This window comes from Eulemur rufifrons, chromosome 2 (assembly GCF_041146395.1).
Source record: "Eulemur rufifrons isolate Redbay chromosome 2, OSU_ERuf_1, whole genome shotgun sequence".
Lineage (NCBI taxonomy): Eukaryota > Metazoa > Chordata > Mammalia > Primates > Lemuridae > Eulemur > Eulemur rufifrons.
Genome location: NC_090984.1, coordinates 95,494,566 through 95,507,994, shown reverse-complemented (window position 1 = coordinate 95,507,994; position 13,429 = coordinate 95,494,566). Strand labels below are relative to the sequence as shown.

Genomic DNA, 13,429 nt, shown 5'->3' with positions numbered 1-13,429 from the left:
TGCCAAAAGCTGAGTTACCAATGACAAATTCATCAAAAGCTTTCAAGTAAATACCTGAAGCCAGGTCTAGGACAGTTCCCCACAGCTGTTTGCCTGCAGAACCACTGCTTGTCCTTGCAAGGAAGTGTGGCTGGAAGGGGTAGCCAGGGCCTTTCCACTGGCCACAGGGACTGCCCCTCCCCTCCGTCCTCTGTCTGCACAGGAGCTGGCTCTAGGGTACCTTTTCTGTTGCTTGTGTTGAAAGGACACAGGTGCAGCTGTGGCACTGGCGTAGGGGCTAGAGCAGGGCACTGAAACCACAAGGGAGAGTCTCTCCAGATCCCCCCACCTCCACACAGCTTCATGCAGCTGCCCCAGAAGCCGACTGAGGACCGTCACTATTCAGGGTAGGCAGGGCACTGTACGCATTGTGCGTGTCTTAAGGATCAATGGCTTCAGAAACGATCAGTCAGGTGTCTTTCTTCCCATCCATTTGCAGTGTTGGACAAAGCTCTCCACACGCAGATACCCCTGGTGGGCAGGCAGAGGGGCAGCTCCACCCAGGCCTTGTGGCAAAAGAGTTATCCTAGACCAGGTTTAAGGTGTTTAGCTGGCAGTTTTAAGCAAATCAATCTTTTGGTGAATTGGTCTGTTCTGAACACTTAGGCATCTCTTAACAGAGCACCACAGTGTCCAGGACAGAAAATACCAGCCCCTCACACCTATTCCCCAGGAGAAAGGTGACTCATTAGAGAGAAAATGAACCAGTCTTGGAAATTTGTTTAGAATTTTTCAGAAAGTGCCACAGCAGCAAGTGATATTACCATTTTTAGATACTAAGGCTACAATTTTTTTGGATGCTTCCTAAATGTCTGCCTAACTCCAAAAGGAACTTATGCCTGTTTTGTGTTTGTTATATTCATGTTTTCTATTGTGACTACAGTCCATGTGGCTTATGTGTACTAAGCATAATGGGAGTTTTTCAGATGTCACCTCCCTTCCCCTATTGCTGTCCCCTGAGCCCATCATCCTGTGCCCTGTTCTAGGACTTCCAGCTGGATGCTGCCACAACCTACTGCAGAGCTGCCCGGCAGTTGGTGGAGAAGGGGAAATACAGTGAGATCCGACAACTGCTCAAGTGTGTCAGTGAGTCAGGCGTGGCAGCCAAAAGTGATGGGGACACCATCCTCCTCAACTGCCTGGAAGCGTTCAAGAGAATTCCACCCCAGGTGCGCGCCCTCCCACATCTCTCGGCTCTCCATCTATTTCAGGTCTTCATATCTCCCTCTTTGTTTTTCTGTTCCCCATCATATGCCTGAACCTCTACAAGATCCCTTTATCTTTCTGACCCCTCTGCAATAATGGCCTCACCTTCCCTGTAAAGAAAATTTATAGTGATGACCTCTATCCCCAAAAGGTGTCCCTCGACCTCCCATTGTCTAATATTGTTTGCACCTGGAAGTGTCTATGGACCAATGGAGTTGAGCTTCTCCCTGCAATTCTGGAGGAGGCTAGGGTGAGCCAGCAGGTGGCCTTTGAAGAATGTTGCCTGCAAAATTTTAGCCCTGTGGCTTCCTTTTAGGTGGACAAAACCACGCCCATTTGTGAAGGCCAAGGACAGGCAGGCCTCTTGGGAGCTATTCCTTCTCCCCAAATTCTCAAGCTTAGTGTTATGGTTAGATTTCTTTTTTTGCTCTTATAGCGGGAGTTGAATTTAAAAAGAAGAGTCAGCTGGGCATGGTGGTGCACACCTGTAGTCCCAGCTACTTAGGAGGCTGAGGCAAGAGGATCACTTGAGCCCAGGGGTTCTGGGCGATAGTGCACTGTGCCAATTGAGTGTCCACACTAAGTTTGGCATTGATATGGTGACCTCCTGGGAGCAGGGCAGCACCAGACTGCTTAAGGAGGGGTGAACCAGCCCAGGTCAGAAATGGAGTGGGTCAGAATTCACAAGTTTGATCAGTAGTGGGATTGTGCCTGTGAATAGCCACTGCACTCCAGCCTGGGCAACGTAGCGAGACCCCATCTCTTTTTTTTTAGACAGAGTCTCACTTTGTTGCCCGGGTAGAGTGCCATGGCGTCAGCCTAGCTCACAGCAACCTCAAACTCCTGGGCTTAAGCGATTCTCCTGCCTCAGCCTCCCAAGTAGCTGGGACTACAGGCATGCGCCACCATGTCCAGCTAATTTTTTCTATATATTTTTAGTTGTCCAGGTAATTTCTTTCTATTTTTAATAGAGATGGGGTCTCGCTCTTGCTCAGGCTGATCTCGAACTCCTGAGCTCAAACGATCCTCCCGCCTTGGCCTCTCAGTGTGCTAGGAGAGACCCCGTCTCTTAAAAAAAAAAAAAAAAAAAAAGGGCAGGCATCCGCATCCTGAAGTCAGAGTGGCTGAGCTGAGACTGTGTTGGGTTCTCCCTCTCACAACTGCTATGTTTCTGTTCTGCTCAGGAACTTGAGGGTCTGATCCAGGCAATACACAATGACGACAACAAGGTGAGCAGAATTGTCTCCAAACCCTTGGGTGTGCTAATGAACAGCACCTCAGGCTTGGCTTGTCACCTTTATCCCTTGTTTCCCACAATAGTTCCCACACAACCTTGTATCTCAGTTTCTTTGCTGCCCAGAAGTGGAGCTGGGACCTGGATGGGGTGTAGAAGGGAAGGAATAGGTGGGGAGAATAGGTGGGGAACAGGTGAACATCACTTTCCCAATTCTTTGTCCCCAAGACAAATGTGTCCTAGGCTGCTCTTGAATCTCCACTGTATACTGCAGCCTTCTCTCAGCCCTAGGAAATCCCGCACTTCCATCTTTAGGTTGACTGAATGAGGTTCCTACAGTGAGCAGGTATTTCTTTATCCTGAAGGGAAAAAGGTACAGTGAGGAAAAGCCTCACCCAACCCTTTGACCAACAATGTCCACGAGTGTCTCATTCTCCTTGATTGTGAGGAGCTCTTCCCTGTTTGGGAAATTGGTGCCATCCAGAATAAAACTATTCCCAGCTGTCCCCATTTGTGGCTAAGCATTGGATGAATCCTCCCACCATCTGCAGGAAGGCCCCCAGGCCAGGAGAGGCAGGAGAAACCCAAGCCGGTCTGAGCTGCCCCAGCCATCAGCAGAGGAATGATCTGGCAGCTGAGTCCCTGTGATGAAAACTAATGTCAGGCAAATAGCTTCTTACCTGCTCCCTGGGGCAATACTGCTAATTCCCAGTCTGAATTTACTGAGTGTCTTTAAGTCACAGGGTTAAAGAGAACACGTTCTAAACATTTCTTCATTTATTTTTGCAACATCTTGGAAAGGATGAAATTCTAACATTTTGCAACGTGGAAAATTACCTTCCTAGAATCAGAATGAGAACCTAACAGCCAGGACAGACTTCCAGATCCCCTGCTTCCCAGACTATGGTTCTTTTTCAAGCCTTCACTGAGCCTCTCACTGAGTAGGACAGAGAATCTATCCTTGGAAAAGACATGCACTAAAATCTAGATAGCCCTTATTACTTTTTCAGGTCTTTTTCTCTCAGCAGTGGCACTAATGCACTTAAGTGATCTCAGGTTACAAGATCTTGCCAAAAACCAGCTTCATTCAGCTTATATCCCAGACTCTCTGGCAAAATGCCCTTCTACTCCTGATAGGAATTTTGCCTGCCAGCTTGTGATATATATGTAGCATACGTAGGTGCTAAGTGGAGCTAAAGGCTTGGGGAGAGCTCACATGTTAGGGGCAGCAAGCAGACACCCAGGCAGCAGGAGTTGATCACTTTAGTGACCTCAGAACATGCCAGACATCTTCTAGCTGCAGGAGATTATCTGTAATTGAGCTTATACAGGAAAGAAGGACCTTACTGTCCAAGAACAAAAAAAGTGGAGCCTCGACATGTGAAACAAAGAGAGTCCCCTCCACTAACTAAGAGGGACTATTGTGTCAGGAAGGCAGCTGCTGGTAGAAGCTCTGTGGCAGCTCGTGAGGGCCTCGCTGTTTACCAGCCCAGAATTCTGGCTAACCAGGGGCTGCTGGTGAGACCAGGGCCAGGGACGGAAGGATTTCTCCTCTTCCCCAAGCTGGGGATTTGTGAGATGGACAGCCTGGGATAGACACACACACACATGCACATACTCTGAAACTGAGCTGCCTCTGATCCAAACAAGAGAAGTCAAGTCAGGACTGAGGTTAGACCTTAATTAGACCTTTTCTAATTGTGTTTATGTGTTTTCCTCTCCAAATTTCCTGTTAAAAAATTTTTAATTCATCAGGCTGGAAACAGAAAAATAGAGAAGGGGGATCTGTGTGTCCATCGTAGGGGGGAGGTATGAGGGTTCATTCATTCATTTCTTCATGTGATGCATATTTATAGAATGTCTACTACGTGCCTGGCCCTGTGCTAGATACCAGGAATACAAGGAGTAGAAAAAGCAGACACTATTCCTATCCTCATAGAACTTAAAGTCTAGTCAAGGGGGTAGACATCAATCAAACAGTCTCCCAGATAACTATAAAATCACAACTTGTGGGCAGTGGCAATGCTGGCTCTGAAGGCAGGAGGAAGCTAGAGAGCTTGGGGCGGTGAGGAAGTGCCTGGGGGGTGGGTGGAGGACAGAGTCCAGCCGCCTGCCTTGTTTTTTAAATTCTTAGCTTATTAGTAATAACTTTTTATACTATTTAAAGAAACACATTGTAATACCTTATGTTCAGAATATTTAAAGAGTTGTTATTATGTAATACTATAAAAAGCAAGAACCCAGTTATTAATTTGGTAGGTGAGAAAGGGTATCTGTCTGCCTGAGCTTTCTGACGCAATCTGTGCATTTGATTCGTCCGTGATGGTTGCTTTTCCACTGTCTTATATCTGACTGCCAGGTTCGGGCCTACCTGACATGTTGCAAACTGCGTTCTGCCTACCTGATTGCCGTGAAGCAAGAATACTCTCGGGCCACGGCCCTCGTCCAGCAGGTGCAGCAGGCCGCCAAGAGCAGTGGGGATGCAGTTGTGCAAGACATCTGTGCCCAGTGGCTTCTGACAAGTCACCCCCGGGGTGCCCACGGCTCTGGCTCCAGGAAGTGACCCTGGGAAATGTGGCCTGAGAACTGTGGCAACAGCAGTGACGGTGGTTCTCTTCGCTTCTTTCCTCCTGTGGAGTAGGACTTCTCTGGCTCTGCCCCAGGTCGGAAAGAGCTGGATTGGACCCTGCTTGCCTCCTCCGGCAAGGACAGGACCTTTCACACAAGTGCCATGTTTCTGTAAAATTGTGGAATCTGTGTGTGTCTGTGTGTTCGTCTGGAGATGGCCAGTTCTTTCTACCTCAGAGTGAGTGAGTGTGTGTACACACATGTGCACACACATGCATGCTCCTGTGCACTGACGTTTACACCCAAGCATTTCTGAACAAATGAAACTCTCCTCCATTGAAAAGAGGCACTTTACTTTAGACTCCTGCCACTCTTGAAACCTTCCCTGCGTTTTGGTTCTTGACCCGGGTCCTCCTGTTTGTACACAGTCCCCTCCATGTGGGCATGCTGTAGTAGCTCCTCTCAGCTAGAGGGGTTTTACAGAAAATTATAGAGCAACACCAAAAGGATCGCCTCTTTTCCCTTCCCGAAATTCAGAGGTGGCTTTGAGGCAAGTGCTATCTGTGGAATAAAACTGTTTTCCAGGTGTCTATTCTCCCAAGCACAAGGAGTCAACACGTGTCTTTGGAAGGTAGTTTGAATAGAAGTGTTTTCAGGTGCTGGCATCCGAAAGTTGTGGGTGCGTATACCTGTGATCAGGTCTGGGATGCTGACGCATAGGCAGGAGCGTCCCCATCACATTGTGAGAAAGGCAAACCATCCAAAAGCAGTACGGGGGGTTGCTCACAAGCACAGAGCTGGCTCTCATGAATGTCCCTACTGCAGAGTTGGTGGGTAAGAGCATGTGCCTCCCTCTTTAAGACTCTGGGAAGAGATATGGTAACCAGGATCGTCTAGACTTCACCTATTTGAGTTGCAGTCCTGTTTGTGCCCCTTGATTGGTTAGGAAACTACTTCCTCTTCTCTCCTGCTTCCTTTCAGTCCCTTCAGGACCACAGGATGGATATGCCGACACCTGGGGCCATTGATAAGTCAGTGCATTTCTTTTCTCTGTCTTAACCGAAGGAGTCAGAGGTAGGCTTCAGAGTTGGGCCTATGGACAAGAGTCAGCACAAGGGGACAAGGAATAAGTCATGTCCAATTGGTGGAAAACTAAGTGAAGTGAATTTTAATATGCACTGGCTTGTCTTCCCACCGAGATGTGACAATGTTTGGGAAAGGGTCTGTTACACTCAGTGACTTGGATTTGCAAAGGAGAAGCCTACGGAAAAGCTCCGCAGCTCTGAGCTTCCCACCAGCCAGAGCTCAGCCTGTTGCTCTCACCTGTTGCTGAGTCAAACAGAAACTAGAAGCTAAAGTCAGTGTCTGGTGCCTAGAAACCCTGTGGATTTCCTTCTGAACCAAGTTTCTTAATAGTAAAATAAACAACTCTTTTGGACGTCTGTCAGATTAAAAGTTTGGTCCTGTTAGAGAGGAAAAAGACTGTAAGGAAAATACTAGATCCCTTTGGGCTGAAGTTAGCTTTTCCTTCCTTGAGTCATAGGACACATCCATCCCCCAGGAAATGTCATTCCCTGGCATCTGCTTGGCCTTCTGAGTCTGTCCTTTTTGCACTGAGCATAAGCACTTTATACTAATGGGTCACAAATCTTAATTAGGGATGTTAAGACCAGATTTTCCTGGCTTTTTCCTCTAACTAATTGAAGTATCAAATAGGCAACCATTGGCTAGACTGACATAAGATGAAGCTAAAGGCCTTTGAGCATCACACTGTGGTCTCCAGCAAAAAAACACCACCACCGAAACAACATCCATGTTGAGGGGTGGAATGTTTTACAACAAGCAAGCCACAATAAAGTGTCAATCCGACAAGTTTCTTGGCTTCATGACTCTTTTGTGCTGTCTTGCTCCTACCCTTCCCATCCTTTTTCCTTGTGGAGAGAAAAGGTGGGTAAGAAAGATCATATGGCCTTCAACTCTTAACCTTTCTCTAAATAATGCCCATAATGACTGGATGACTCTTTGGTTAGCATTTATCTCAAGTTTCCTATGTGTTAAAAACTACTGGTACTCTCTCTACCACCAGAAAACCCTTTTTCTTTTTTGCATCAGTTGGAGGGAGGTGGAGATAGGTAATAATTCATAGGGTATGAAAGATAAGTGAAAAGTCCGTCCCATCCCTGTCCCCCCAACCTAGTCCCCTCCCAGAGGCCACCAGTGTTACCAGTTTCTAGTATATACTTCCAGAGCTACTTTTTGCATAAACAAGCATGAATGACTAAAGTATTCATGGTGAAGATGTGCCATAATTAGTCAACCAGTTTCTACTCAAGAACATTTTAGGTCGTTGCCATCTTTTGCCACTACAGATTATGCTGCAGTGAGTTATCTTGTCCAGAAGTGCTGGGTCAGAGGGGAAGTACATTTGGTAAATATTGACAAGTACCTTCCAAAGAGGTGGTAGCAATTAACTCTTTCACCATCAGTGTAGAGAATGCCTCCCCACACCCTTGCCCCAACAGTTCTCAGACTTCTTAGACCTTTGCCAGTCTGATGGTTGAAAAATGGAAAATTTTTTCTTTTCAGACAAAGTCTCACTCTGTCACCTCGGATAGAATGCAGTGATTGGTGTCATCGTAGCTCACTGAAACTTCAAATCCCTGGACTCAAGCGATCCTCCTGCCTCAGCCTCCCAAGTAGCTGGAACTACAGGCATGCGCCACTATGCCCGGCTAATTTTTTTTTTCCCGCATAGAGACAGGGTCTTGCTATTCCCCAAACTGGTTTCAAACTCCTGGCCTCAAATAATCCTCCCACCTCAGCCTCCCAGAGTACTAGGAATAAGGGCATGAGCTACCGTGCCTGGCCTCTGAAACTTTTTAAAAAGCTGTTTGTAGGGCCGGGCGCGGTGGCTCACGCCTGTAATCCTAGCACTCTGGGAGGCCGAGGCGGGTGGATCGCTCGAGGTCAGGAGTTCGAGACCAGCCTGAGCAAGAGTGAGACCCCGTCTCTACTAAAAATAGAAAGAAATTATATGGACAACTGAAATATATATATATATACAAAAAATTAGCCGGGCATGGTGGCGCATGCCTGTAGTCCCAGCTACTCGGGAGGCTGAGGCAGGAGGATCGCTTAAGTCCAGGAGTTTGAGGTTGCTGTGAGCTAGACTGACGCCACGGCACTCACTCTAGCCTGGGCAACAAAGCAAGACTCTGTCTCAAAAAAAAAAAAGCTGTTTGTCATTTTTGCAACTCTCTATGTCTTTTCAGTGTCAACGAAATGGTGACTCTCAAACTGGGTGAGGGGTCTTTCAGGAAAGCAAAACTCAAACTTAGCGTAAACTGTTTTCTTGCCACCCCCTTAGGACATGTATGTTTGCAGTATGACACTTGAGCCATGGTCAGTGGCATCGCTGCCATTATCTGTTTTCCCCAGAAACATGATCTCATCCAATTTCTCATTTAAAAAAAAAAAAAAACTAAAAACAAACACAACAAACAATAATGATGAAAGTAGACCTGAAAATCACCTGACATGAACATAGCACAAAGATGTGTCCCAACAGAGAAAACTGGAACACCATAATCTAAATCTAGGTTAGGTGACCACTGGCGATGTTTAGAAACCTGAGACACTCCAAGGTTACCAGATAGCTTTGGCTGGAGCTTACGCAAAGTAGATCAAAGGCTGTTAGACTCTTTTAATAATCGAGCAGCCAAATATCAATAGTCACAGTAACCCTAGAAGAAATGACCTTTTCTTGGTCTTCATCTCCTATTCCACAGTGACAGTGCTGACTGGCCCATTCCTGAAAATTCCATTTCTTTTACAACAAATTCTTTGAATGTCTGGTTACTGAATAGCTTCTTTGGTGGAGTGCCTTCCTGATACCTGTTTCTTCATGTTGTTATTTCCGCTTGGAACACTTCCTTTTTTTTTTTTTTTTTTTTGAGACAGAGTCTCACTCTGTTGCCCAGGCTAGAGTGAGTGCCGTGGCGTCAGCCTAGCTCACAGCAACCTCAAACTCCTGAGCTCAAGCGATCCTCCTGTCTCAGCCTCCCGAGTAGCTGGGACTACAGGCATGCGCCACCATGCCCGGCTAATTTTTTCTATATATATTTTTAGCTGTCCATATAATTTCTTTCTTTTTTTAGTAGAGGTGGGGTCTCGCTCTTGCTCAGGCTGGTCTCGAACTCCTGAGCTCAAACGATCCGCCCACCTCGGCCTCCCAGAGTGCTAGGATTACAGGCGTGAGCCACCGCGCCCGGCCGGAACACTTCCTTCACCACCTCCACTACCCCACCCTCCAGTGTACCATCGTCAAGCCCCTTCCTTCAGGCCCACAGCAAGTGCCATCTCCTATAGATTATTTGCTTCTCTGGCTCTATTTTCTCTTCATCCCACTTAAAACACTGAAATTCTTCAAGGTTCTAGCTATTCCCTCTCCCACACAATCCCATAGCTCCAGCAATCACTTGGCTCGCTGAATTCTAAACCAGATCTGTCCCCCTTAACTCTTTTCCACATCAGATCTGCCTTTTGACTGCCTCCTGGCTGCCACGGGGCCGACCTGCACCTAAAAATATTAACACATCTAAAATGGAATGTACCCTATTCCACCCACCTGATCTTCCTCCTTCAGTAAATATTAATAGTAAATAGTAAATAGTATTTAATGTTATTATTAGTGTACATGCTGCCTGGTTAGAAATCTCTGTGCTGATTGTTTCTTCCTCACCCTCATTCAACAAACATTCATGGACTATCAGGCATCAAGTGTATGTCCAGTGGAAAGCCAAATCCTACCATCCCAGCCAGAGAAACCTGTTTCTTCTGCTTCATCACCTTAGTTCAGGTCCTTGTCACCTCCTCCCCTGCCTATTGCAGAAGCCTCTGTACCTCAAACCTTCATCCTAGAGCTACACCTTCTACCAAATCCATATTAACAATTCTAGAAGAATAAAAGGAACTCTCTATAATCTTGATGTGTGAAAAGTTTTTCTAAGCAGATGCAAACCCCAGGAACTTTGAAAGACTTTGAAAATTTTTTATTGTGTTACAATATACATTAAAAACTGTACCATTTTAACCATTCTTATGTGTACAGATTAGTAGCATTAAGTACCTTCACATGGTTGTGCAACCATCACCACTATCCATCTCTAGAGCTTTTTCATCCTCCCAAACTGAGACTCTGCACCCATCGAACAGTAACTCCCCACTTCCCCCTCTGCGCAGCCTCAGGTAATTTCTATTGCATTTTTCTGTGGATTTGACTATTCTAGGTAGCTCATGTAAGTATACTCATGTAGTATTTGTCCTTTTGTGTCTGACTTATTTCACTTAGGAAAATGGAAAGAATTTTTATGCAGTCAAATTTATTACTTATGAATGTTTTAAAACACTGTAACAAAAAGACCACCAAAGTTTAGAAGAACACATCCGTAACATATGTGACAAAGGTCTAATTTCCTTAATTTGCAAAGAATTCTTACAAATCAATAATAATAATGCTAACAACCCAATTGAAAAGCAAGCAACAGGATGTAAATAAATATCCTCTATAAAAAGAAATGCATAGCCAATAAACATTGAAAAAGTTTAACTCATAGGAGAAATACAAGTTAAAACCACAATGAAAGGCAATTTTTCAGCTATCAGATTGGTAAAGATCAAACATTTGTTAACATATTGCCTTGGCAAGGACATGGGGAAATGGGTACCACAAATGCAGTCGATGGTAACGTGTATAGTGCACTCTCTGACATTTTGGTAATATCTTTTAAAATTAGCCGGGCGTAGTGGCTCACGCCTGTAATCCTAGCACTCTGGGAGGCTGAGGAGGATGGATCGTTTGAGCTCAGGAGTTCGAGACCAGCCTGAGCAAGAGCGAGACCCCATCTCTACTAAAAATAGAAAGAAATTAGCTGGACAACTAAAAATATATAGGAAAAAATTAGCCAGGTGCATGCCTGTAGTCCCAGCTACGCGAGAGGCTGAGGCGGGAGGATTGATTAAGCCCAGGAGTTTGAGGTTGCTGTGAGCTAGGCTGACACCATGGCACTCTAGCCCGGGCAACAGAGTGAGACTCTGTATCAAAAAAAAAAAATTAAATGTAAGTTTTCTTTGACCCAGCAATCCTACCATTAGAAATATAATAAACAGGTATAATCCTAAACTGTACATAACAGTATGATTTGTAATAGGGAAAAAAATCCAAAAGTTCATCAATAGGGGGTTAGTTAAGGGCAGGTTATGGTACATTCATACAGTAGAATACACTGCAGCCATTAAAAAGAATGAGAAATAAAGATCACCAAGAAAAGGGAAAAAAGTCAAAGATTTAACAGTCTGCGTTATTTTTATTCTGTTTGTGAAAATTGAAGTGATATTAGAAGAATATAAGGAGGGAAACATTCACTTTACATTTTGTACTTTATTCACTTTGTATTTCTGCACCATTTTCATTTTCCAACCTTGGTTGTATACGTATTAAAATATATATGCCAACAAGGATTATCTAGACTATAAAATTATGTTTTTTGTTTCCTTCTTTAATTTCTTCTTTTTCTTTTTTCTTATTTTCTTATTGCATGTAGAAGCATCCTGCTTTAATTTCTGAAAAGAGAAAAAAGTGTCTACGGTGGTGAGGATGTATAGACGATAATATGCTGATTGAGAGTGGAAGCAAGGGAGCCAACTAGCAAGCGTGCAAATCGCTGTCCTGTCAATTCTGGCTGTGTGGCTTCGGTTGAGTCACTTTATGTCTCTGTGCCTCAATTTCCTCATCTGAAAGGTGAGAATGATAATACAGATCTCATAGCATTAAGTGAGCTAACACATGAAAGTGGCCAGGCACCGTGGCTCACACCTGTAATCCTAGCACTCTGGGAGGCTGAGGAGGAAGGATTGCTTGAACTCAGGAGTTTGAGACCAGCCTGAGCAACAGTGAGACCCCATCAACTACTAAAAAATAGAAAACTTAGCTGGGTGTCATGGCATGTACCTGTAGTCCCAGCAACTTGGGCGGCTGAGGTAGGAGGATGGCTTGAGCCTAGGAGTTTGAAGTTGCAGTAAGCTATGATCATGCCACTACATTGTAGCCTAGGTGACAGAGTGATACCCTGCCTCAAAAAAAAAAAAACACAACAACAACAAAATCTCTGTGGTGAAGCCTGTGCGTTGGCATTTTAGATATTTTAAAATACAGCCAGAGTTGAGAACAACTGCAATAGGTTAATCAGAGTACAGAGGGAGAGGTAGACACTGGAACAAAGTCAGGGTAAGGAATGACTATAGGGTGGCAACCAACAGTGCCTGCTGAAGTTATTAACTTTTAATGTCCAAGTAAGATAAGAAAATATTCTGCTTTTAAAAAATGGAAAAATTATTTTCCATCAATTCTTCCCAGGGACCTGTCTTACGAGTTCATTTTATATCGTTTTAGAGCATTTTCTGTGCTGTTGCATACCTATATATGTACTCATAGAAAATATATAAAATCATTCTGTATGTGTGTAATTTTTAAATATAAATCTTATTACACAGCACACATTTATCATTTTGCAATTCATCAATTTATCCAACTATATATACATTTATATAATTATTTTTTAACACATTGACTCCCACACTGGAAAAAAAAATGTTTTCCTTGGGGCTACAGTGTTTTATTAAAATAGAATAAAAACTTCAAAAACAAAATGATCCTTTCTAATTTAATGAAAAATGAAATTTATTGACTTCTATTTATTTAATCTACATTTTTAGAATTACTTTGTCAATATTAATTGTAACTATAAGAACATCAATAAGTAAGATTTTCACAAACCAACTGCAGGATTTTGCCCAGGTTTTGCTTCACGAGCCCCTGGCCCCAAAACTAGTGTGAGTTAACTACAACTCACAAGGCAGTTAATGTGTTAAATATAATTATTTTTGGAATACTTACTCGAAAAGTAAATATAGTATCCCATTGCATAACCATACCAGAGATTATTTTTTCTGCAACTGATGGACTTTTAGGCTGTTTCCAATTTTTTTGCTAGTTCAAACAATGCCTCCTCCTTACATACATATGCTAATGTTACTGCAGATATTAAGAAGCTGAATTTCTGGGTAGAATTGGCTTCACAATTTCTTTTACTCATAGCAGCAGTGTATAAAAACATCTATTTTCCTACATTTTGCCAACATTTGCTAAGCTTTCTAATTTTTGACACTCTGATGGCTAAAAATGGTATAATGAGGGCCCGGTGCAATGGCTCACGCCACGCCTATAATCCTAGCACTCTGGGAGGCCGAGGCAGGAGGATTGCTCAAGGTCAGGAGTTCACGACCAGCCTGAGCAAGAGTGAGACCCCGTCTCTACTAAAAATA

At 44.1% G+C, this 13,429-nt stretch overlaps 1 protein-coding gene across 1 annotated transcript in view; it reads left to right on the top strand.

The window, feature by feature from the left end:
• Positions 1–6,913, top strand: part of ZFYVE26 (zinc finger FYVE-type containing 26) — a 64,494-nt gene extending 57,581 nt beyond the window's left edge. The window contains exons 40-42 of the mRNA XM_069488037.1: positions 1,026–1,208; positions 2,430–2,474; positions 4,839–6,913. Of these exons, the coding sequence (XP_069344138.1) occupies positions 1,026–1,208; positions 2,430–2,474; positions 4,839–5,042 (432 nt within the window). The 3' untranslated portion in view covers positions 5,043–6,913. The remainder of the gene's footprint in view (positions 1–1,025; positions 1,209–2,429; positions 2,475–4,838) is intronic.
• The last annotated feature ends 6,516 nt before the right edge of the window (positions 6,914–13,429 follow it).